The sequence below is a fragment of the Narcine bancroftii genome, chromosome 14 (genome assembly GCF_036971445.1).
Source record: "Narcine bancroftii isolate sNarBan1 chromosome 14, sNarBan1.hap1, whole genome shotgun sequence".
Taxonomy (NCBI): domain Eukaryota; kingdom Metazoa; phylum Chordata; class Chondrichthyes; order Torpediniformes; family Narcinidae; genus Narcine; species Narcine bancroftii.
The window spans coordinates 26,681,558-26,707,711 of record NC_091482.1 but is presented as its reverse complement, the minus strand read 5'-3'; the positions used below and the strand labels follow the sequence as shown (position 1 = coordinate 26,707,711).

The 26,154-nt window shown below is 43.9% G+C and overlaps 1 protein-coding gene across 11 annotated transcripts in view; it reads right to left on the bottom strand.

Annotated features, from left to right (window-relative positions):
* LOC138749782 (elastin-like) overlaps positions 1 to 26,154 on the bottom strand; it is a 270,705-nt gene that overhangs the window by 117,430 nt on the left and 127,121 nt on the right. For 10 of the 11 annotated variants that reach the window (XM_069911641.1, XM_069911643.1, XM_069911638.1 and 7 more), the window contains 4 exons: positions 23,040 to 23,075; positions 19,810 to 19,932; positions 10,462 to 10,497; positions 1,358 to 1,453 (listed from right to left, as the gene is read on the bottom strand). In XM_069911641.1, the coding sequence (XP_069767742.1) occupies positions 1,358 to 1,453; positions 10,462 to 10,497; positions 19,810 to 19,932; positions 23,040 to 23,075 (291 nt within the window). The remainder of the gene's footprint in view (positions 1 to 1,357; positions 1,454 to 10,461; positions 10,498 to 19,809; positions 19,933 to 23,039; positions 23,076 to 26,154) is intronic. The other variant, XM_069911636.1, reaches the window with a different exon arrangement.

Sequence of the window (26,154 nt, the reverse complement as noted above, 5' to 3'; positions counted from 1 at the left end):
AGCGGCTGTGCTGTACAGGAGGCGTTGAAGCGAACGGATTGGAAGGCACAGGCATCTACCAGTCGCCTACCTCGAATGTCGGCCAGGAGTTCGTGGGCCAGGAGGAAGTTGACATCCAGGATGGCGGTTGGGAGGGACAAAATGGTGAACCTACACAAGAACTTCTGCTTGCCAATCTGAAAGTGGATGGCCTTATCTCCATATATTTGGATCTCCATCGAATTGACTGCATGGAGGGGAGGTCGAGGGCAGTTCTGGGACTCGATGGCTGTGGCCATCATGATGCTGATCTGGGCCCCTGTGTTGAAGAGGAAGCGTCGGCCGTTGACTGAATCCTGCAGGTAGAGAAGGCTGTGTTCTTCGCCAGCCATCACAGCCATTAACAGTGGCTGGCCTGCTCCTTTCCCTGGAATGAGCAGAGCTGACGACACTTCCGAGCCTTGGCTCCCCACCACTGATGGAAGAAGCAGAGGCCTGAAGTGGATGGCTTGCTTCTGGCTATGCTCTTTGAGGCCCCTGCAGGGGCTGGGTGATCCACTGCAGCACTAGAGGAATGCTTGGCATGGTCATGCCCATGACTCGTAACCTGCTGGACTGCTGAGCCCTCCGGGAATTGTTCGAGCCATAGCTCCTGAGCCTTTTGAGCGACTTTCCTAGGGTGAACGAAGCACTCCTGGGACAGTAACGGCCGGATCTCTTCAGGCAGATGGTCGAGGAAGATGCGCTTGATGAGTGGGCAGTTGGTGTGATCACCCATGAGCGTGATCATCTCGTCCCATCAACTCGATTGGAGTTCTGTCCCCCAAGGAATCGGGCCCTGACATCACTGGGGCATCACGTGGGTCGCCAAGTGCGGGCTTCTGAGCCTGGTGCTGAGGTTGGGAGGAAACCCCCAATGGCGCCATTTTGGCCGGCTGCCCTGCCACGTGTGTGACAAGTGGGGCCGGTTTGCCTGCCTAATGGCGTACCACCTCAAGACTACTTTTGTCCAACAAAGCACATCTTTTTAAAAATTAGTCAGACAGCACTGTAACAGGTCAATTTGGCCCTACAAGTCCATGCTGCCCAATTTACATCCCATTAACCTATACCCCAGTATGTTTTTGAAGGGTGGGAGGAAACAGGAGCCCCTGGAGAAAACCCATGGGGAGAATCTACAAACTCCTTACAGGCAGCGCGGGATTTAAACCCAGGTCCAGTCCTGATCACTGGTGCTGTAAAGGCCTTATGCTAATCACTACGCCAACCATGCCGCCCAAATTCATAAATCATTCCAAAACCTCAAATCAATAAAACATAAGTATTTACATTAGCATCAATATATATTGAAAGTAATATTAATAAGTGATAAGATTACCAGGGACACCTCCATAAAGACCCCCTGGAAGACCCCCTAGACCAGCTACAAGTGGAAGAGTGGGAATTCCACCTGGAACACCTCCTGGAACACCTCCTGGAATATCAACACATAAGAGCACAAAGTCATCAATACTTTATATAAATGCATAGCATAATATGGCATTGATGTTAAAACCATTTTGATATTTTTTGACGAAGGGCTCAGGCCCTAAATGTTAGTTACATATGTTTGCAACAAAAAAAAATGTGTGACCTGCAGAGTTTCTCCAGCACATTTGTGTATTTGTATTTTTAAAACTGCCAAACACAGACATTTTTATTTGCCATAATAGCCTTGATAAATCAAAGTATTGAGTATAGGAGTTGGGATGCTATGTTGAAGTTGCTTAAGACATTCGTGAGGCTAAATTTGGAATATTGTGTGCTGTTCTGGTTGCTTAACTACAGGAAGGGTATCAATATGATTGAAAGAGTGCAGCGAACATTTACTAGGATGTTGCCAGGACTTCAGGAGTGGAGTTACAGGGAAAGATTAAACGGATTAGGACATTATTCCTTGGAGCAAAGAAGAATGAGGGGAGATTTGATCGAGATTTACAAGATTATGAGAAGTATAGACAGAGTGGATGTGAGTAGGCTTTTTTCACTTAGATTGGGGGAGATAAATATGAGGTTAAAGGGGAAAGGTTTGGGGGAACATTAGGGGAAAGTTTTTCACTCAGAGAGGGGTGGGAGTTTAGAATGAGCTGCCATCTGATGTGGTGAATGCGGGCTCGATCTTAAGTTTTCAGAATAAATTGGATAGATACATGGATGGGAGAGGTCTGGAGGATTATGGAATGGAAGGAGGTCAATGGGACTAGTGGAATAATAGTCGGCACAGACTAGAAGTGCCAAATAGTCTGTTCTTTGTGCTGTAATGTTCTATGATTATATGAACCGATAAGAAATGTGAATGAAAGTTCAAAAATTTAAGTTACTGTAATGAGAATCCAGAATTCACCTCTGCTGAGAAAACAAAAGCTATGTGATTGCACAGATCCATGTGTCTAAGAGTCTCTTAAATGCCCCCAGTGTTTCACCCGTCACCACCATCCCTAGCAAGGCATTCCAGACACCCACAACTTTCTGTGTAAAAAACATTACCCTTGATGTCTCCCCTAAACTTCCCTCCCTTAACTTTGTATATATGTCTTCTGGTGTTTACTGATCTTGCCCTTAGAAGCAGGTGCTAGCTGTCCACCCTATCTATAACTCTCATAATCTTGTAAACCACTATCAAGTCTCCTCTCATCCTTCTAAGCTCCAAAGAGAAAAGTCCCAGCTCTGCTAACTTGCCTCATAAGACTTGTTTCCCAATCCAGGTAACATCCTGGTAAATAAGACATTCCCGTTGCTTCCCTGATACCAGAAACAAGGAAGAAAGGAAAAGTGGAATCAGATAAACTCTGTAAATGAATGAATGTAATCCTTATAAAAAATTGTTTGGTATTTGTAAATATCTCTCCATGCGAAGATGTTCAATCTCTGAACAGCAAAGTACTTAATGATAACAACAAAAGGCATCAGTGAGCAACGGCAGATTCTAAACTGAGGAACATGAAAACACAATTTATATAATATTCTACTATTTATTTGAAAAGTTATGTGAAAAAACATTATTACAATTGAGCATGTAATATTGTGATATTCTACTATTTATTTGAAAAGTTATGTGAAAAAACATTATTACAATTGAGCATGTAATATTGTGGTATTTGAAAGCACATCACTGCAAATATATCTCCATAGCATGTTAAAATCAAAAACAGGAAAGCTGAAGCACTCAGCTGTCACACAGCTTCTGTCAGGTTTCTACAGATGCTGTTTAACCTCCTGATTCTTTCAGGATTTACCATTTGTTTCAGATTTCCAGTATCTGCAGTCCTTTCCTGGGATCTATAGATGATTGCCAGCTGTCTAAGGGAAGTTCTGAACATTTTCATGGATACAGGATTGCCTCTGAGGCTCCATGTAATTGATTGATTACCTCCATATTTAGATGCTTTGGCTACAGCATATCCACCTGTAATAAGACGGGGTGGATAGATAGGAAAGAGAGAACAGCTACAATCAATAATGCAAACAGGCCTCAGGCCTAGCTGAACAAACGTGCCTTCTTGCTTCAGTCCCACTTGCCTGCATTAGGCCCATACCCCTCCAGCCCACTCTCATCCATGTAGTTATCCAAGTGTTTTTTTAAAGCAGCCATTTTCAACCTTTTTTTCTGAAAAGGCCCCCCTAGGACTCTGCTAAAAATTTATGTGCCATCTTCGCTGTGAAGCAGTCAAGTTTTGGTATTTACCATACTTCTCTCTTCTCAGCTACAAAAACAAACTTTTAAAATATTTGTTATGTGAGGTGAAAAGAAAACAAAACTTTTAAATTTTCTGTGGCCCCCAGGGAGGCTGCAGGGCAACCGTTGAGAATGGATATTTTAAAGGAAGCTATTGTACCTGCCTCCACCACTTTGAATGGCAGCTTGTTCTATATGCCCACCACTGTCTGAGCAAAAACTGTCCCTTCACGTTCTTTCTAAATCCCACCCCTTACCTTGTAGTTACACCATCTCATCTTAGATCCTAGGAAACAGACTCTCATTGTTCACCTTATCAGGACCCAGTTCAACCATTGGCAAGTATGTGATTGTGTGTTTCCTCTCGAGAAATTCACTCACTCTGTATGTGCATCACACCATGATTGCTGAATGGGTAATCTAACCACAGCAGTGAAACACTACTTTCAAATGCAGACCAAATATACAGAGCCTTCCATAATGTTTGGGACAAAAACACTTTTTTCCTTTATTTGCCCCGTGATCCTCAGTTTTCAATTTGCAATCAAACAATTCACATGTAATTAAAGTGCACATTCCAGATTTTATTCAAAGTTATTTGCATACATTTTGGTGATCAAAAACTTTGAAACAAGCCTTAACTCTCTTATACCTGCACCAATGAAGCAATTAAACATACCTGAGTACCTATCAACACCTGTGAAGCCAAATGTCCCAAACAGCAAAAAGTGTTGTAATTCCTAAAAGCTCAAACCAAAATATATACAAAATATAAAATTGAAAACTGAAGATTACAGAGGCAAATAAAGGAAAAAAATGTCTTTGTTCCAAACATTACAGAGGGCACTGTGCATAATTGCAAAATCTGGAATAAATAAGTCATAGAAAATAGAACAGTACAGCACAGTGAAGGCTCTTCAGCCCACGACATTGTACTGACATATAAACCTACTCCACCATCAGTCAAATTCTTCTCTCCCTCACAACCCATAACCCTCCATTTTTCTCATATCCATGTGCCAACCTATGAATCTTTAAAATGTTCTCAACGATTCAGTCTCCATCATCATCCCTGGCAATGTTTTCCTGGCACCAACCAGTCTTTGTGTAAAAAATCTACAGCTTTCCTAAACTTTTACCTGATGTCCTCTGGGTTTGGCCATTGCCACCCTGGGAAACCTTGCCAGCCATGCCATCAGGCTCTGATGCCTTGAATGGTGTTCTGACATTGCCCTCAGGGACAGATATCACAGGGTCCTCAGCCTTTTCATGGATTCTAGTAGGCACTGGTTGGATCTTCTCTTCAAAGTAGGCATAGAAGGTGTTCAGCTCATCTGGGAGTGAAGCATCACAGGTATCTAAAATGTTCGCCTTTGCTTTATAGGCTGTAATGGCCTGCACTCCCTGCATAGATGGCATGTATCTGTCTCTGTCTCTAGCTTCCTCCAGAATTGCCACTTTGCTTCAGAGATGGCCTTCCACAGGTCGTACCTGGACGTCTTGTAAAGATCTCAATCCCTGACCTTAAATGCCTTTGTTCTCACTCTCAGCAGGTTGTGGATTCTTTGATTCATCCAGGGCTTCTGGTTGAGGAACACCCAGTATTTGTGTATGAGCACACATGCATCAATCCAGGTCTTGATGAAGTCAGTGACACCTGTTGCATAGTCATTCAAGTCTATAGATGAGTTCTTGAATATGTTCCAGTTCACCTATTCAAAGCAATCCTGCAGATGCTCTTCCACCTCCCTCAATCATACCTTTACCGTCTTCATCTCTGGTGCGGTGTTCTTCAGTTTCTGCTTGTACGCCGGGAGTAGAAGTACAGCCAGGTGATCAGACTTGCTGCAGTACGGTGTAATGGCTCAGTATGCATTCTTCATGGTGGTTTAGTAATTGTCAAGTGTATTCTTTCCCCTGGTCTCGAATGTGACGTGTTGGTGGTAGTTTGTCAGAGACTTCTTCAGATTGGCCTGATTGAAGTCTCCCACAATGATCAGGAAGGCATCAGATGTGCTCACTCATGGTTGTTTATCACTGTGCTCAGACCCTCCAGTGCCAGCCTGACATTGGCCTGGGGCAGAATGTACACCGTGACCAGGGTGATAGCAGTGAACTCCCTCATCAGATAGAATGGGCAATACTTGATCACCAGATGTTCCAGGTTGGGGGAGCAGGACAGGGATGTAACCGTCATGACTGCGCACAACAATGAATTGATGATGACACAAACGCTGCCTCTTATGGTTTTTCCAGATGCCGGTGTTTGATCTGCGCGATGGAGGATGTAGCCCTTGGGCTGCAGTGCCGGGACCAGAATGTCTACGTTTCAGCATGTTTCCGTGAAACACATCATGCAGCACTTCCTGACGTCTCATCGATGTTGAAGTCTGGCTTGGAGATCCCATCTGGTGCTGGGGACTTAGTTGGTCTAATGATTTTCAGAAACTCCAACACTACCTCTTACTTAACCTCAACATGCTCCATCACATCAGCCTGTTTTACAATGACCTCACATTCACCAAGGTCCCTCTCCCTGGTGAGCAATGAAGCAAAGTATTCATTTAGGACTTCCCCTACCTCCTCTGCCTCTGGCACATGTCCCCCCATTCTCCCTATAGACTCCCTACCCTCATTCTAATCCAAAAATTAAAATGGGGGCACTGGCGGAGCTGCTCTAATGGCAGTGCTGCCGCTGGCTTGTGGAGAGTGGACACACTGCGCTACCCTGGAAGTTGCAACCGCCCAGTCTCATTGCCATTGGCTCTATTTAGGCTTTAAATGGCCTGTTATAGGAGCTGATGGTGGTTTATTTTAAAATCCTGCGACCAAGTAGTCTGAGCCCAAGATGGCAACGTGGATGTTCAACAGCAGGCCAAGACAGATTGCAACGTCCAGGGAAGCAGAGGACTGATGCAGGGCACCAGAAAACAGAGAGACCACCCCCATTTTTGAAGAAGCAGAATAAACAACCCATGGGACGGTGACCACAGCGACAGACCAGCGAGTAGCTCTGAGGTTGAAGATAACACGTGGCAGGGTGGGGTGACTTGAGGCGAGGATTCAGTACAGGATGTGGGGATCTGGCAACTGCAGTGAAGGGACTCATACCACGCTGCGGGCTGCTGGAAAGTGGTTGAAGGGATACCAAGTATTAGAACTGGGACGCAAAAGGGGGCCAAGGGTGCTGGAGGCTTCCTGATCTTGTCAGAGGTTTTGTTCTGGCACTTGGGTTGCTGATGGTTTGGACATAAGGCTGTGTGATTGTGGAAGCTATGTAAATACTGGAGGCAAAATCACAGACACTCTGGGGGGGGGGGGCGGGGGTGGTGAGAGGGGTCTTTCTTTTGCTTCCCGACCTCTAACTGTAAGGAGTGCAGAACAATTTCTGTTGATGATAAATCTTTGTCTACCTTACGGTAAACCAAAGAAAATTTAGTAATAATATCACACTATTGTATTATATGACAATAAAATAATTCTGAATCTTGAATCGTCATGCATGCATAGAATGCCTTGGGGTTTTTCTTAATCCAAATTGCCAAGGCATTTACATGTCCCCTTCCAGTTCTAAGACTCTTCTTAAGCTCCTTCCTGGCTACCTTATAATTCACAAATGCCTTGTCTGATTTTTACTTCGTAAACCTTAATATGCTTCAATTTTCCTCACGTGTAACTGTTCCACTTCTCTTGTTAACCATGGTTTTTTTACTCTACCATTCTTTCTGTCTCAGTGGGGAAAAACTTCTCCAGACACTCATGCAAGTGGTCCCTGAATAACCTCCACATTTTTTACTGTCCCTGAAAACATCTGTTCACATTTTACAATCCAAAGTTCTTGCCTCATACCTTACAATTAGCCCTCCCCCAATTAAATAGTTCTTCATTTTGTTTGCTCCAATCCTTATCCATGGCCATGCTAAAGTTCAAAAGCTCATGGTCACTATCTCCGAAATGCTTGCCACTGAGAGGTCTGTCACCTAACCAGATTTATTGCTTAGTACTAAATCCAATAGGGCCTCTCATCTTGTCAGTCTGTCCACATACTGTCAGGAATCCTTCTTGACATACCTACTGGTAATAAATTCTGCCCAATCAACATTTTTGTATTAAGGAATTGCCAATTAATATTTGGGAAATTGAAGTCACCCATGTCAACAACCTTTCAATAATTTTCCTGCTTACCTGGTCCTCAGTGGCCTGAAGGCTATTTTGGGGGCCTACAGAACACTCCCAATAGACTGATTGCTCACTCATGAGCCAGACTTTCACCAACATTGAGTAGATAAAACCTCCAGGATGTCCTCCCTTTCTGCAGCTATGATACAAAGATCAGCGTTGCCACTACCTTCCCTGCCCCCCACTCTAAACTTCCCCAGCTTTTACCTCCCTCCCTATTCCTTTTGAAACATCTTATCCCCTAGAACACTAATTAGGCAATCCTGCACTGGCAAGAACTGAGTTTATATATCACTGTAATGGCCACAACATCGTAATTCCACATTCTGATCCATGTTGTAAGTTCATCATCCTTATTCTTGAAACTTTTAATGCTTCTCAGATTAATGTAAACTCATTTCATCCCATTCAATGTACATAATTCAATCAATGTCAAAATACATTGTGAAGGCAACAAATTTTCCAGGAATACCCCCTGAAATGCCACCTGGAACAGCTCCAGCTGAAATCCTGGGAGTCCTTCCTGTGACAATCATGCAAACTAGTTGTGTGAGTATATGCAGTATCATGAAAACATTTGATTATGTCGTCCTGTGAAAATGTTGATAGGTACGAATCATTACTATATATGTTCCCACATTAACAGGGAAGCCAGTACGGAATAATTACGATGACCAAATGCTTCAGTAACAGCAATTTATAAATTTATAAACAGCAGATTTACCTCTCAGCTCTCTTCCACCATTCATTTTGATCTAATATTTTTGTTTCCAAAATTTTTTGATGCCTAACAGCTTGAATATGGTGCTGGTGAACTGGTAGTGGACAGCAAAATATAAAAGACAGCAGATGAAATAAACAGGAAATTAAACTGGGAATCAAGGGAGGAGACTGCTTGAAGTCTCTTGGAGAATTATGCATCCTCTAGCAGGGATGCAGTGCTTATTTTTTACGTGCCTGAGCTCACCAAAATCGACGACAAGGAAATGCCGGAGCCGCTCCATCAGGTGCCTGAAGTGGCCCCCTGAGGTGCCGGACCAGCACTCCGGTAAGCTCTGGTAGCACTGCACTTCTGATTTTTAGCTATGGGTGTGGTACTGAAAGACTGGAGGCCAGCTGATGTTGTTGCCATATTCAAGAAGGGCACCAGGGATAAACCAGGAGACTACAGGACAGCAACTCAAACTTCAATAGTAGCATAACTTACAAAAAAATTCATAGGATAGTATCTACGATTATTTTTAAAAGGAGAGACAAATAATCGGAGTCAGCATGGTGTTGTGGGAGGGAAATATTCCCTCACAAATTTGATTTTTTTTTGAGATTATTAAGCAAATTAATGAAGACAAAACAATAGATGTGATGTAAATGAACTTCAGCAAGGCTTCTGACAATGTCCTACACAGTAGGCTGGTCCAGTAAGTTTGGGTACATATTATTTTGGAAAATTGGATCCAAAATTGGCTTAGTGATAAATAGCAGTAGATAGCAACAGAGGATTGTTTCCCATCTGGAAATCTGCAACCAGTGGTGTATTACAGGGAACAATGTTTGGACCTTATGAATGATCATATAAATAAATTACGTGAATGGAACTGTCCATGGACAAACAGATTTGCTGGGGAGAAGAAGATTATTGGAGTTAAAGATAATTAGAATGGTTTCCTAAGGGTATATAGGAAATAAATCAGCTAGAAAGTTGGGCAGAATGGGAGCTGAAGAAATTTAATCCAGTGATCTTATGCATTTTGGGACATGTACAGTAAACAATGTGTAGAGGTGAAGTGTAAATTTACAGAGATACCTTGTGGTGCAGGTTCAAAGCTCACTAAAAATAACAGCACAGGTGGAAAGGCAGGTTAAGCAGACTTTTAGCCTGCATGTCTTCATAAGCAGGGATATTGAGTATAAGATGAGGTATACTGAGTATAAGATTTGGGACGTCATATAGCAAGATGTACAAGACATTGGTTAGGCCACACATGGAATTGTGCTTGCAGTACTAGTCAACACACTATAGGAAGGAAGTGGTAGTGCAAGAAAGAGTGGAAAAGATATTCATCCAGGATGTTGCCTTGGAATGGATGTAATCAGGTTCAATGACAAATTGGATATGCTTTGATTGTAGTCAGTGGAGTGCAAAATGCTGAGGTTTTTAGAGGTACATAAAATTATGAGAGGCCGAGACAGGATAGGGTGTCATAGTCCTTTTTCTAGAAAATATAGGTTCAGGTTAAGAGGGGAAATACTTAAAGGGGACAGAAAGGCTGATGGGTACATGGAATGAGTTACAGGTGAGGTGGAAGAAACAGATACAATCACAGATTGAATCATTACAATGTTTTGGGCAGTATATGAATAGGAAAAAATAGAGAGATATGAGACAAATGCAGGGAAATGTGATTAGCGTAGATAGGCATCAAGGTTGGCCTGGACGTACATCCATGCTTTAATCGTCAGCTGAAGAGCCAGTTTCATAGTATCTAACTATCTATTTAATGGCATGCAAACAAAGTAATTGTGTGTTTGCATGGATTTGTTTATCTTAAGTGTAAATAGGAAAATACTTAGAAAATAGGAAAATGTACCTCCATATTTAGCTGCTTTCGCTGCCGCATAAGCACCTGCAATGACACAGGATTGACAAGTTAACTCAGAATTCAGGCTCATCTCATGTAAGATGATAAGTTATGTTTAAAGGTTTTAAAAAATCATCACATTCCAAACCCTTTTTTGAATATTCACCATTCATATTTTTAAAAAAATGATCACAATCGGAATAAAAAAAGGTTACTTACACACAAAGTTTGCATAATTTATTGGTAAAGTTTATTAAAGTATGATTAAATTGCTGGATTATCAAGTTGTAGTGGGAAGCTTTAATCTCGATAAAAAAGCTTAAATCCCAACAGTTCAGGAAGTTATATACCACACTGAAAATTCAGGAAATTAAATAAATCTGTAATTAAAATTCAGTTTTTACTACCAGTAATGATGATCACTGAATTGTAAAGATGTTTGTTGCTTGTTTATATCCCTCTTGAGTTAAAAAAAATCCGACATCTTTACCCAAACCAACCAATATAGGCGGATCTTAAATGTTTCCTCAGTTGAAATTCAAATTGAATAATAAATATTGGTACTGCTCGAGATATTGTCAACCTCAAATATGTAAATATTTTTCTGGATATTTAATAGCAGAACAACACATTCCATCATCAAAATAAGCTCTTGCAAAATAATTAACAAAATTAATTTTAATGGTTATTACCGAATAAAGGTTGCTTGATCCTGGGCTACCAGCAGACCTTCTCAGTTAAATAGGTGGAGAGCACGTCGAAAGAATCAAAGGCTTGTTGATCCAAACCAAGGCTTTTATTAACGAGAAGACTGGAGCGTATCACATGTTGGTCGACCAGTTCAGAATGACCTGGTCTGGCTTAAAGCAACCCTTTAAGACCTGACAATAGATGTGGCTACGCTCTCAGCCAATCACAGTCATTCTACACTACAATCTGTACATATACACATTGGTGATAGAATCTGTACTATCACATTCACCTCTTCTCTGAGAATTGACCCCGGGGTGGATGGAGGGCTGTAAAAAAAAAGTAAAAAGGGCCCACTGGTGGTTAGGGACTGTACCAGTCAGGGGGCCTGACCATCTGGCCTGACCAGCGTGGTGCTGGGATTGGGGTCACTGGAGTCGTGTCACTGGCAGGCTCGTCGGGTGCGGCCACTGCTTCGCTCAATTCCCCAATGGTGTTGTCGACAGTCTGGCCTGAGCCGGTGGGGTGGTGCTGGTCCCTTTGTTCAAGCACATGACCAGGAGGAGAAGGATTTGGGGGAGGTTGGGTTGGAAGCACTGCTGGGTCTGATCTGGCTTGGGCTAGGTCCCTTACTGAGACTGTGTCCTGCCGCCCATCCGTGTACTCAATATAGGCATAATGCGGGTTCAAATGGAGCAGAGTCACTCGGTCAACCAAGGGGTTGTTCTTTGAGTACTGGACGTGGCATCGCAGGAAGACTGGCCTGGGAAACGTGAGCCACGCTGATATGGTTGTTCCCAATTTGGATTTCCTCGGGAAAGAGAATATCCTTTCATGGGTGGGGGGTGGGGGGTGGCATTGGTCGCGGTACATAGGAGGGAGCGGATGGAGTGTAGGGCACTAGAGAGTATGTCCTGCCAGCGAGAGGTGGGGAGAGCTTTGGTAGGACAGGAGGGCAAGCGTAACCGCTTTCCAGACAGTGGCATTCTCTCTTTTGACTTGCCCATTACCACGTGGGTTATAGCTGGTGTTCCTACTTGAAGCAATTCTATGCTTCAGAAGGTACTGTTGCAGCTCTGCACTCATAAAAGAGGACCCCCTGTCACTGTAGATGCAACTGGGGTACCCGAAGATGGCGAAGATGTTGGGCAGGGCCTCTATGACTGAGGAGGTGGTCATGTCCGAGCAGTGCACAGCGAACAGGAAGTGGGAGTACTCGTCGATGGCCGTAAGGATGTCGGTTTTATGGTTGGTTGACAGTAGGGGCCCCTTGAAGTCCACGTTGAGATACTCAAAGGGTCAGGTGGCTTTGATGACGTGGGTGTTCTCCGGATGGAAGAACCAGTGCAAACCATGCATGCTCGGGTCATGGAGCGAATCTCCACGACTGTGTAGAGCTTTGACAAAGTGCACGAACCTAGTGACCCCTGGATGATAGAGATCCTCGTGGAGTCTCTGCAGCCTGTCCAGTTGTATGTTGGCACAAGTCCCCCCTGGAGAGCTCATCTGGCAGGTCATTGAGTTTACCAGGCCGATACAGTATGTCATAATTAAAGGTGGAGAGTTCGATTTTCTACCTGGCAATTTTGTCATTCTTGTTCTTGCCTCGCTGGGTATTGCTAAACATGAAGGAGACCATGTATTGGTCAGTCAGCAGTATAAAGTTCCTGCAAATGTGGTAGTGTCTCCAATCACATATTGCTTTGACTATGGCCTGGGCCTCCTTCTCGACAGAGGAGTGTCAGCTCTCAGGGCCCTGGAGGGTTCTGGAGAAGGCTACAGGCCAGCCGGCCTGGTTCAAAGTGGCTGCCAGTGCAAAGTCGGACGCATTGCTCTTGCCATGAAACAGGATGGACTTGTCGATGGCATGCAGTGTTGCAGCGGCGATGTCCGATTTGATGCGGAGGAAGGCCGCTCTTTCTTCAGTTGACAGGGGGAAGGAGGTGGTCTTGATGAGTGGCCATGCCTTATCGACATAGTGTGGAACCCATTGGGCATAGTAGGAGAAAAAGCCCAGGCAGCGTCTGAGTGCCTTCTGGGTGTGGAGCAAGTCCATGAGGGGAAGCATGCGGTCAGGGTCTGGCATTACCACCCCGTTCTCCATCACGTAATCTAGAATTGCGAACCAAGTGGTCCGGAAGACACACTTGGAAACTGTAGGTCAAGTTCAGTCGAATTGCAGTCTGAAAAAATTTCTCAAGGTTGGCATCATGATCCTCCGTGTCATGGTTGCAGATGGTGACATTGTCCAGATACAGGAAAGTAGAAGTTAGCCCGTTCTGGTCCACCATCCGGTCCATTTCCCTCTAGAAGACCGCGACGCCATTCATGACCCCAAAGGGTACCCTGAGGAATTGATACAGCCGCCCATTCGCTTCGAAGGCCGTGAAAGTTCAGTCTTCTTGGCGGATCAGGAGCTGGTGATAGGTCGATTGTAAGTCAATGGTGGAGAACAAGCGGTATTGGGCGATCTGATTCACCACATCCGTGATCCGTGGAAGGGGGGTACGCATCCAGAAGCGTGAGGCAGTTGATTGTCTGGCTGTAGTCAACCACCATCTGCGGTTTCTCCCCGTTTTTAACAACCACCACCTGGGCCCTCCATGGACTCTAGCTAGTTTGATAATGCCCTCATCCAGCAGTCTGCGCACCTCACTTGTGATAAATTTCCAATGTTCATAAGTATATTGCCGGCTTTTATTGGCCATAGGCTTCCAGTCAGGGGTGAGGTTTGTGAAGAGCGCTGGCAGAGCTACTCGGAGGGTGGAGAGGCTACAGGTGAGGCCCCGGGGCATGGGGGTGGGTGGCTCAGGCTGCCGCTGGCAGGAGGCTTCAGGAGTTGAGTGGTTACAGACAGAGAGTGGAGCATGAGGGCCCCCAAAGTGCAGGGAAACTGTATGAAACTGGCTCTGAAAGTCTAGTCCCAGCAGTACAGGGGCGCACAGTTGGGGAAGGACAAATAGTTTGAAGTTTGTGAACTTGATTCCCTGGACTATCAGGGTCACCACGCAATATCCCTTTTACCCTGGTCACGTGGGATTTGGTCGCCAATGAAATCTTCTGGGCAGTGGGGAGAATAGCCAGTCCGCAACAGTGGGCCTGGTCTGAGTAGATAAAACTGTCAGTTGACCCCGAGTCAAATAAGCAATTGGTACAGTGTCCATGCACTTTAATCAGTTCCATTGCTTTTGTGAGGGGATGGGGGCAGTCCTGGTCTAGGGTTACTGATGCAGTGACTTGTAATGGGGACAGTGGAGTCCTATGTGATGACATCATGCAACGTGAGGTGGTGACGTCACAGAAACAGTCAGGCTGAGGCAGTCAGCATTGAGGAGTTGGTGCTGCTGCCTGCAGCCTGCTGGGGGTGTCGGCCAGCCAACAATAAATGCTGTGGGTCACTGTCAGCGATGGGGTGGTCAGTCAGGCGGTTGTCAGTGGTGGGTACCGGGTCGGTCGTAGTGGTGTGTCCCTAGTCGGCAGCGTCAATAGTGGTGGCGGGTATCTGGTCGGCTGCTTCGGTGGTGGCGGGTCCCCGGTCGACAGCATTGGTATTGGCGGTGGGTGTGGTATGTCCTTGGTCAGCAGCGTCGGCGGGTCCCTGGTTGGCAGCATCGGTAGTGGCAGCGGCGAGCTCAACGGTGATGGCGGTGGCAGGTTCCTGGTTGGGAGCGGCGGTTAAAGTTGGGGCTAGGGCCTGATCAGACATTGCTTTGTGAGGGAGGGTGAAGCAGGCCAACGTCATTGCGGCGAGGATGGGTTGTACCTTCCGCGCTTGGCGACTGCCCCTTGATGTCAGGCGCTGCCATGCGGTGGAGCCCTCGCTCTCATTAGATGAGAACTCGAAGAAATGTTTGAATTGGAGGGTGGCAGTTGGGCTTCACACAAGGCACTGTGTTTGATGGTGGCCATTTTGGAGACAGACTACAGCAAAGTGGCCGTTTTTAAGGCACTTCTGGCACCTGGCTTTTCTCGCCGGGCACTGGGACCTGCTGTGCTTGTCCCTCCCGCAGAAATAACACTTTGGGGTCGCTTCGGGCAGCGTGGCGGCAGCTGACAGGCTGTTGGTACGCCAGGGGGTAGTAGGGTAGAGGGAGGGCATCCTACTCACATCAGAACGTGGGGTCCATCCCGGAGAGTACATTACCATACTTAAGACCGCATCCTCCATTGTCTCTGCGATCCGGATCACGTCCTCTAGGTTTTCTCCCCCGTGTTCTAGCAGGCGCTGCCTCACCTCATTCGATTGGACCCCGGCCATGTAGGCATCTTGAATTAGATCCTCTGTGATCTCTGCAGCAGTTCTGACAGTGCAGACACAGTCCCTGCCCATTACCCTTAGTGCTGGAATATAAGCTCTACAGGAATCAGCAGGCTGTTGTCTCCTTGTCGCTAGTTTATACCGAGTATAGATCCATTTCAGCACCTTCATGGCTGCGGCATAAGTGGTCGTGTCCTGGATGCTCGGGTAGACTCTTGGGGCACCATAGTCATCAATATTAGTAGTCGATAGCTGTCCTCTATCAGGCCAGGGTCAGAGGGTTGCAAGTATGTTTCAAAGCACCTCACCCAGTGCTTAAAGTCACTTGAGGTTGTAGCCGACTGTGGGTTGATGTCGAGGCATTCCAGCCATAGCCTACGCTCCATCCCTTCAAAACTTTCTAGTTAATAAAATTGTAGAGCGCATCAAAAGAATCAAAGACTTGTTGATTCAAACCAAGGCTTTTATTAATTAGAAGACTGGAACGTATCACATGTAGGTGGACCAGTCCAGACCTGGTCTAGCTTGGAGCAACCCTTTAAGATCCGTCAGTAGGCGGGGCTATGCTCTCAGCCAATCACAGTCATACTACACTACAATCTGTACATATACACATGGGTGATAGAATCTGTACTATCACAATAGGTATTGGAGCAGTATTAGCTTAGCAAGGGATAATTAGTTCTCTATCTGACTACTTGCATTCATGGGCCAGATTTACGCTGGTAGTGTTTCAATTTTTATCACTCACTTTCTGAGGAACTATTTAAGATTCATGTAGCATGTTGAAAGATGCTTGAACCCTTCAGCAAGGTATGAAAAAATGTCACCAGACGCCTGAACAAAATGGTAGTGTGGGGGAGGATCAAGGGAACGAACACAATCCCAAAGGTTGGTGGTAATAGGTGGATAAGGGAGGCAAGGCACATCAGCAAGCAAGGGGAGGAGGGAAGGCTTTGTAAATGGACAGGGAAGGGGGTGGAGAGCTGGAGGAAAGAAGACAAGTGGAAGGGGAAGATGGGTGCCTGCTGACATTTTTGCAGACTGTAGATGAAGGACTCAAGCCTGATACGTGTGTTATGTATCTTTATCTTTGGTACATAAAATACGCTGTTTGACCAGCTGAGATTCTCCAGCATTGTGTTTTTACTTCAACCACGGTATCTGCAGACATTCATGTATTTCTTTTGCAATAGCACTTCTACATCTTCCAAGATTTCAATAGTTTTGATCCTACCAGAATTCATTGAGGAGAGCTCATCACATTACATTTCATACTGAGGTGTTGAGTAATAATGGTTAAACATGCAAAGGAAAAACACATTTGTTTTTAATTTAGTAACAAAAGTCCTGAGTTTTCATTTAAATAGAAGATTTAAAAGATTGAAGCAATATATATTGAGAATAGTCACAAGATTTTTCAGAGATATTCATAACAAGATCACTACTGATGAATTGAAATTACTATATGAAAAAGATAAACTGGAATGCCAGCTCCCACAGAGCATATTCCAAATCAGGCAAATGAATAACGCATAGAGTTTCTTTTGAGTGGTGCTGGTAGAGTGAGGAAAATTTCCTACTGTTGTTATGTAATGTTTTGTGGTTGTTAGTAACAAGACGTTCATATTCTCATTGGGGAAAAGCTACTTCCAAAAACTTAGTAATGCATTGAAATGACAACTTAAATTAAATTAAATGTAATACGATTAATATGCATCAATATTATTGAAGATTTTTGAAAGGATAGAATCCGTAACAATCAATTTAATTATTTGCATTGTTCTGATGTTCTCACTTGTTCAATAGATCAAACAAAGTGAAGATGCTAATAAAGCACTTTCAAATCAAGGTCTTTATGTGCTGACAAACCAGCATGGTACAGACTCCGGAGGTTACATACCACTCTGTAAATGCAAGTGAGAATGCACAAATAATATTCACTCTTTATAACAGAATTTAATTAAACAGTCTATTGCAGCAGGTTGTGCGCGAGTGCAGGGAAAACACTGAGACAACAGGCTGAGAGCTCGAGTAACACAACTGGTTTACTTGGAGTTCCACACTGCAGCATTTAAGGCTGTGTCTAGCCTGCCTCTTGCGTTCCGGAGCTCAGATCATGCTGATGCAAGTGCGCAAGTGCTCTTCCAGTCTGGACTGGAAGAGAAGGATCCATGACACCATTTTTGCTGCAGATTCCCTACTGACCACACGTACCAAGTGGGGCTGGTTCGCTGCTACAACAATGTGCGTTCCCACACAACCTCCGCCCCAGACCGACACCAATGGTCTCACGATCTGTCGAGGGTGATGTCTACTGTCTTGGCTGCTAATGCCCATGTACTGGTTGGGTAACCTGTCCTGGTTATGACCAGGTGAGCCAGTTTCAAGCAGTCCAGCGTAACAGTTCCTCTTTGCCCTCGATGTCAAGTGTAAAGGTGGATGTGTTCCTTTGAAGCACCTTGTAAGGATCGCTCAGAATGGTGTTAGTTGGGCATCCTGCATCCGCCCCTTTGCATGAACATACACTGGAAGGAGGATATCTCTGCAGGGTATTTGAAAGGTGGCTGACAATGTTGCGATGGTGGTGGTGGTGCCAGTGAGCCTAGTTTATCTTGCAGTCTCTCCAGTGCAACTGCAGTGAGGGTGGTTTGACTGGACGCTGAAGGATGGAACTGGCCCAGGACTGCAAGGGTCTCACCATAGACTAGTTAGACTGAGGAGACTTGAAGGTCTTCCTTAGGCACTGTGCGTATCTTCAGGAGGACCCAAGGGGTAGTTCATCTACCCATTTGGGCTTCTTTAGCCATGCCATCAATACTGATTTCAAGTGCCCATGGAAGCATTCAACAAGTCTGTTGGCCTGAGAATGGTAGGCTGTTCAGTTGGCCAGCTGCTGCAGCCCGTTGTTTCCCAAAAACAAGCAAGGCTGGCGGCACCTGCGAACTGGTACCAATGGCCTCACGATCTGTCGAGCGTGATGTCTGTTGTCTTGGTGTCTGACCCCTACGTACTGGCGGGGGAACCTGTACTGGTTATGACAAGTCCAGGTGGGCCAGATTCAAGCGGTCCACTGTAACAGTTCCTCTTTGCCCCTGGTGTCGATTGTAAAGATGGAATCACGTAACCAGTCTGTTGGCCAGCCGCCACAGCCACTAATGATGGCTGGCCCCGTCGTTTCCCAGAAACAAGCAAGGCTGGCGGCACCTGCGAACTGGTACCCCTCAACGCTGATGTTAGAAGCACCAATTTGGGTCAGGCCTTTCTGTTTTCTGTCAGGGAGGGGCCTGTTCATGTGATGGACAGGACTTGGGTGTTGCCCTTGGCAGAAGCCATGTAACACAGTTCACGGTATCTAAGGTCTTGTGCTTGGAGCGGTGAAGAATATTTGCTTGTGCTACGACCCTGCGTGGGTCGCTGAAATCCACATTTACCAATAGGAGTCTGATGTCTGTGGGCATCTGCTCGAGAAACGCCTGCCTGTACATGAGGCAGGGCTTGTGCCCTTCTGCAAGGGTGAGCGTTTCGTCCATGAGAGCGGACAGGGTCCAATCGCCAGGAAATCCAAGTGAAGGAGCCTGGTAGCCCTCTTGCACTGTGACTGACCGAATGTGCTAATAAGGAGGTTTGTAAGAGCCATGTATTTACCTTCCTTAGGCAGTGCATGGATGAGGTCATTTACCTATGAAGCGTCATCCTGGACGAGTGAGCAGACATCACAGAGGTATCTGGTTGAAATGGAGGTTATTTATTTGATCTGGAACTGGGCCTCTGCTTGGCCAAACCAAGTGCACAACCCGTTTGTTCAGAAAGTTGACAGATTCAACGCAATGGTTCCTATGGCTGCCAGGTCCATTGAGCCAAGTCTTCAGGATGTGGAGACTTGTTGGGGTCTCCAGTGTTGTGGGTTTTGAGCGAGTGCAGTGAAAAGACTGAGACAAAAGGCTGAGAGCTTGAGTAACAAAACTGCTTTACTTTGAATTCCACACTGCCGCCTTTGAGGCTGTGTCTGGTCCACACCTTGCTGTCCGGAGCTGACATCACGCTGACGCAAGCACGCATGTCCTCTTCCGAACTGGAAATGAAGGCCCCAAAACCCCCTCTTTCCCGTGAATGTCCCGCTGACCATGCATGAAACGTGGCGCCTGATCGCCGCAACAAAGCCACACTAAACAAATTTTCAGTTTAAAGCTAGAGATATCCTGAATCTCCTCCATATAAACCCAGTCCATACTGGTCTTGTGTCATACCATCTTGTATGTTTCATCTAATTACAGCAGAGAAAAAAAAATTGAAAGACATCTTCTGAATCCAAAGCACATTTACCTTATGGTTAAAAATATTGCAAGCAATAAAACATGCATATTTTCATTAAAATATATTTAAATTATAAGTAGTATCAAAATTACCTGGAACACCACCTGGTACACCTCCTGGTACACCTCCTGGTACACCTCCTGGTACACCTCCTGGTACACCTCCTGGTACACCCCCTGAAACACCCCCTGGAACTCCTCCTCCTGGAACTGCACCTGAAATATTAGTATAAGAGAGAGACAGTAATCTACAATTTTCTATAAAACTGATGGAATTGCACAATGTTGATTCTAACAATATTTCATGATCACTAAGAAGGGAAGAATATTTAATTCACGATAAGATCAGGGTGAAAGAGAGAGACGATACAAGATCATGAACAGAAGGTTGAATTGATTCGGGTAGAGATCAGAAATAGTAAGTGAAAAGAATCACTGGTGGGAGTAGAGTATAGACTAGCAGTTAATAATAATACAGTGGCACAGGCAATTCACCAAGAAATATCTGTGGCATGTAGGAATAGAATAGAAGTTGTCATGGTGAACTTTCACTTGTACATAGATTGGAGAAATGAAGTTAGTAATTGCAGTTATGAGGAGGACTTTATAAAATGCATTTGTGATAGCTTTCTTAGCAGCATGTTACTGGACATACAAGGTAACATGTCATGCAATAAATGCTTGGTTTGTTATTTTAGATCTGGTCCCATTCAATGAGATAGGTAAAATTAACAATCTTGTAGTTAGGGATCCTCTCAGAAAGAGTTATCACAGTATGAATAATGGAGGATGCAATAGTTTGATCCAAATCCAGTCCATTTTGCCTAATTACAATGGGATGAGTGAGGAATTGGTTTGCATATAGTAGGAATACAGGCTATATAGTGGGACAGTTGAGGAACAGGGGAAGACTTTCAAAGAGATTTTTCACAGTGCTGGACAAAAGTATATTCCAGTTTGAAACAAGGACAATAAGGGCAGGGAAATCCAGCTTTGGATAATAAAGGAAACAACCCAAAAACCTCCCCAACATTTACCTCCCTCCCTATCTCTTTTGAAACATCTAATCCCCCAGAACATTAATGAGGCAATCCTGCACTTGCTAGAGCTAGGTTTCTGTAACTTTGTAATGGCCACAATATAATTCCACATTCTGATCCATGTTGTAAGTTGATCATCCTTATTCTTGATACTTTTAATACTTCTCAGATTAACGCAAACTCATTTCATCCCATTCAATGAACACAATTCAATCAATGTCAAAATACATTGTTAAGGCAACAAATTTTCCAGGAAACCCCCTGAAATGCCACCTGGAATGGCACCCAGAGGAGCTCCAGCTCAAATCCTGGGAGCCCCTCCTGTGACAATCATGCAAACTAGTTGTGTGAGTATATGCAGTATCATGAAAACATTTGATTATGTTGTCCTGTGAAAATGTTGATAGGTACAAATCATTACTATATATGTTCCCACATTAACAGGGAAGCCAGTACGGAATAATTACGATGACCAAATGCTTCATTAACAGCAATTTCTAAATATATAAACAACAGATTTACCTCTCAGCTCTCTTCCACCATTCATCTTGATCTAATACTTATGTTACCAAAATTTTTTGATACCATACTGTTTGAATATGGAAGTGGACAGCGAAGATTGAAAGACAGCAGATAAATGGAACAGGGAATTAAACTGGGAATCACTGCAGGGCTGCAGTGCTAATTTTTTAGGTGCCTGAGCTCACCAAAAAGGGTGACAAGGAGATGCCTGAGCCACTCCATGAGGTGCCTGAAGTGGTCCCCTGAGGTATTGGAGCAGCACTCCAGTGAGCTTTGGCAGCACTGCACCCTCATCGTTGGCTATGGGTGTGGAACTGAAAGACTGGAGGCCAGCTGATGTCGTTGCCATATTCAAGAAGGGCACCAGAGATAGTTCAATAGCTCACCAGAGAAACCTCAATAGTAGTGTAAATTATGAAAAAATTGTTCGCGATAGTTTCTATGATTACTTTTAAAGGGAGAGACAAATAATGGGAGTCAGCATGGAGTTGTGGAAGGGGAATATTCCACAACAAATTTATTTTTTTTAGGTTATTGAGCAAATTAATGAAGACAAAGCAATAGATGTGATGTAGGTGAACTTCAGCAAGGCTGCTGACAAGGTCCTACACAGTAGGCTGGTCCAGCAAGTTAGGGCACATATTATTTTGGAAAATTGGATCCAAAATTGGCTTAATGATAAATAGCAGTGGATAGCAACAGGGGGTTGTTTTCTGACTGGAAATCTGTAACAAGTGGTGAATTAAAGGGACCTTATTACTGATCATATAAATAGATTACATGGATGGGAATGTCCATGGACAAATAGGTTTGGTGGGGAGAAGAAGATTATTGGAGTTAAAGGTAATTTGGATAGTTTTCTAAGTGTACATAGAAAATAGGTCAGCTAGAAAGTTGGGCAGAATGTTAGCTGAAGGAATTTAATCCAGACAAGTGTGATCTTATGCGTTTTGGGACATGTACAGCAAACAACAGGTCGAGGTGAAGTGTGAATGTACAGAGATACCTTGTGGTGCAGGTTCATAGCTCACTGAAAATAGCAGCACAGGTAGAAAGGTAGGTCAAGCAGACTTTTAGTTTGCATGTCTTCATAAGCAGGGATATTGGGTATAAGATTTGGGATGCCATATAGCAAGATGTACAAGACATTGGTTAGGCCACACATGGAATAGTGCTTGCAGTACTAGTCAACACATTATAGGAAGGATGTGGTAGTGCAAGAAAGATTGGAAATGATATTCATCCAGGATGGTGCCTTGGAATGGATGTAATCTGTTACAAGAACAAAATGGATATGCTTTGATTATAGTCAGTGGAGTGAAAAATGCTGAGGTTAAAATAATGAGAGGCTGAGACAGGATAGGGTGTCATAGTACTTTTTCTAGAAAATATAGGTTCAGGTTAAGAGGGGAAATACTTAAAGAGGACAGAAAGGCTGATGGGTACATGGAATGAGTTACAGGTGAGATGGAAGAAAAAAATACAATCACAGATTGAATCATTACAATGTTTTGGGCAGTATATGAATAGGAAAAAATAGAGAGATATGAGACAAATGCAGGGAAATGTGATTAGCGTAGATAGGCATCAAGGTTGGCCTGGACGTACATCCGTGCTTTAATCGTCAGCTGAAGAGCCAGTTTCATAGTATCTAACTATCTATTTAATGGCATGCAAACAAAGTAATTGTGTGTTTGTATGGATTTGTTTATCTTAAGTGAAAGCGAGCATTGACTTTACTTAGAAAATAGGAAAATGTACCTCCATATTTAGCTGCTTTCGCTGCCGCATAAGCACCTGCAATGACACAGGATTGACAAGTTAATTCAGAATTCAGGCTCATTTCATGTAAGATGATAAGTAATGTTAAAAGTTTTAAAAAATCATCACATTCCAAACCCTTTTCTGAATATTTAAAAAAAAACTATCCATACGATCACAATCAGAATAAAAAAAGGTTAATTACACACAATTTTGCACAATTTATTGGTAAAGATTATTAAAGTATGATTAAATTGCTGGATTATCAAGTTGAAGTGGGGAGCTTTAATGTCGATAAAAAAGCTTAAATCCCAACAGTTCAGGAAGTTATATATCACACTGTAAATTCAGGAAATTAAATAAATTGATAATTAAAATTCAGTTTTTACTACCAGTAATGATTATCACTGAATTGTAAAGATGTTTGTTGCTTGTTTATATCCCTCTTGAGTTTATAAAAATCCGACATCTTTACCCAAACCAACCAATATAGACGGATCTTAAATGTTTCCTCAGTTGAAATTCAAATTGAATAATAAATATTGGTACTGCTCGAGATATTGTCAATCTCAAATATGTAAATATTTTTCTGGATATTTAATAGCAGAACAACAGATTCCATCATCAAAATAAGCTCTTGCAAAATAATTAACAAAATTAATTTTGATGGTTATTACCGAATAAAGGTGGCTTGAACCTGGGCTACCAGCAGACCTTCTCAGTTGAATAGGTATTTGAGCAGTATTAGCTTAGCAAGGGATAATTAGTTCTCTATCTGACTACTTGCATTCATGGGCCAGATTTATCCTGGTAGTGTTTCAATTTTTATCACTCACTTTCTGAGGAACTATTTAAGATTCATGTAGCATGTTGAAAGATGCTTGAACCCTTCAGCAAGGTATGAAAAAATGTCACCAGACGCCTGAACAAAATGGTAGTGTGGGGGAGGATCAAGGGAACGAACACAATCCCAAAGGCTGGTGGTAATAGGTGGATAAGGGAGGCAAGGCACATCAGCAAGCAAGGGGAGGAGGGAAGGCTTTGTAAATGGACAGGGAAGGGGGTGGAGAGCTGGAGGAAAGAAGACAAGTGGAAGGGGAAGGACAGGAACCTGCTGACATTTTTTCATACCGTAGATGAAGGACTCAAGCCTGATACGTGTGTTATGGGTCTTCATCTTTGCTACATAAAGTACGCTGTTTGACCAGCTGAGATTCTCCATCATTGTGTTTTTACTTCATCCACGGTATCTGCAGACATTCATGTATTTCTTCTGCAATAGCACTTGTAAATCTTCCAAGATTTCAATAGTTTTGATCCTACCAGAATTTATTGAGGAGAGCTCATCGCATTACATTTCACATATAGGTGTTGCGTAATAATGTTTAAACATGCAAAGGAAAAACACATTTGTTTTTAATTCATTAACCAAAGACCTGAGCTTTCATTAAATAGATTTAAAGATTGAAGCAATATTTATAAGAATGGTCACAAGATTTTTCTGAGATATTCATAACAAGTTCACTACTGATGAATTGAAGTTACCATATGAAAAAGATAAACTGGAATGCCAGCTCCCACAGAGCAGATTCCAAACCAGGCAAATGTATAACGCATAGAGCTTCTTTTGAGTGGTGCTGGTAGAGTGAGGAAAATTTCCTACTGTTGTCATGGAATGTTTTGTGGTTGTTAGTAGCCTTATAAACCACAGCAAGACAGTTCATATTCTCATTGGGGAAAAGCTACTTCCAAAAACTTAGTAATGCATTGAAATGACAACTTAAATTAACACCCAATAACGTGCAATACGATTAATATGCATCAATATTATTGAGGATTTTTGAAATGATAGAATCCGTAAGAATCATTTTAATTATTTGTATTGTTCTGGTGTTCTCACTTGTTCAATAGATCAAACAAAGTAAAGATGCTAATAAAGCACTTTCAAATCAAGGTCTTTATGTGCTTACAAACCAGCATGGTACAGACTCCGGAGGTTACATACCACACTGTAAATGCAAGTGAGGATGCGCAAATAATTTTCAGTTTTTATAACAGAATTTAATTAAACCATCTATTGCAGCGGGTTTTGCGCGAGTGCAGGGAAAAGACTGCGACAACAGGCTGAGAGCTCGAGCAAAACAACTGGTTTACTTGGAGGTCCACACTGCAGCCTTTAAGGCTGTGTCTGGCCTGCCTCTTGCGTTCCGGAGCTCAGATCATGCTGATGCAAGTGCGCAAGTGCTCTTCCAGCCTGGACTGGAAGAGAAGGATCCACGATGCAATTTTTGCTGCAGATTCCCTACTGACCACACGTACCAAGCGAGACTGTTTCGCTGCTACAACAATGTGCGTTGTCACACAACCTCCGGCCCAGAACCGACACCAATGGTCTCACGATCTGTCGAAGGTGATGTCTAATGTTTCAGCAGATTACTGGTTGGGTAACCTGTCCTGGTTGAGTAACCTGTTCTGGTTATGACAAGTCCAGGTGGGCCAGTTTCAAGCAGTCCAGCGTAACAGTTCCTCTTGGCCCTCGATGTCAAGTGTAAAGGTGGATGTGTTCCTTTGCAGCACCTTGTAGGATCACTCAGAGTGGGGCTGGTGGGGCATCCTGTATCCGCCCCTTTGCATGAACCTATACTGGGAGGAGGATATCTCTGCGGTGTATTTGAAAGGGGGCTGGCAGTATTGCGATGGTGGTGGTGGTGCCAGTGAGCCTAGTTTATCTTGCAGTTTCTCCAGTGCAACTGCAGTGAGGGTGGTTTGACTGGATGCTGAAGGATGGAACTGGCCCAGGACTGCAAGGGTCTTGCCATAGTCTCGTTCAGCTGAGGAGATTTGAAGGTCTTCCTTAGGCACTGTGCGTATCTTCAGAAGGACCCAGAGGGTAGTTCATCTACCCATTTGGGCTTCTTTAGCCATGCCATCAATACTGATTTCAGGTGCCAATGGAAGCATTCAACCAGTCTGTTGGCCTGAGAATGGTAGGTTGTTCAGTTTGCCAGCTGCTGCAGCCCGTCCATTTCCCAAAAACAAGCAAGGCTGGCGGCACCTGCGAACTGGTACCCCTCAACGCTGATGTTAGAAGCACCAATTTGGGTCAGGCCTTTCT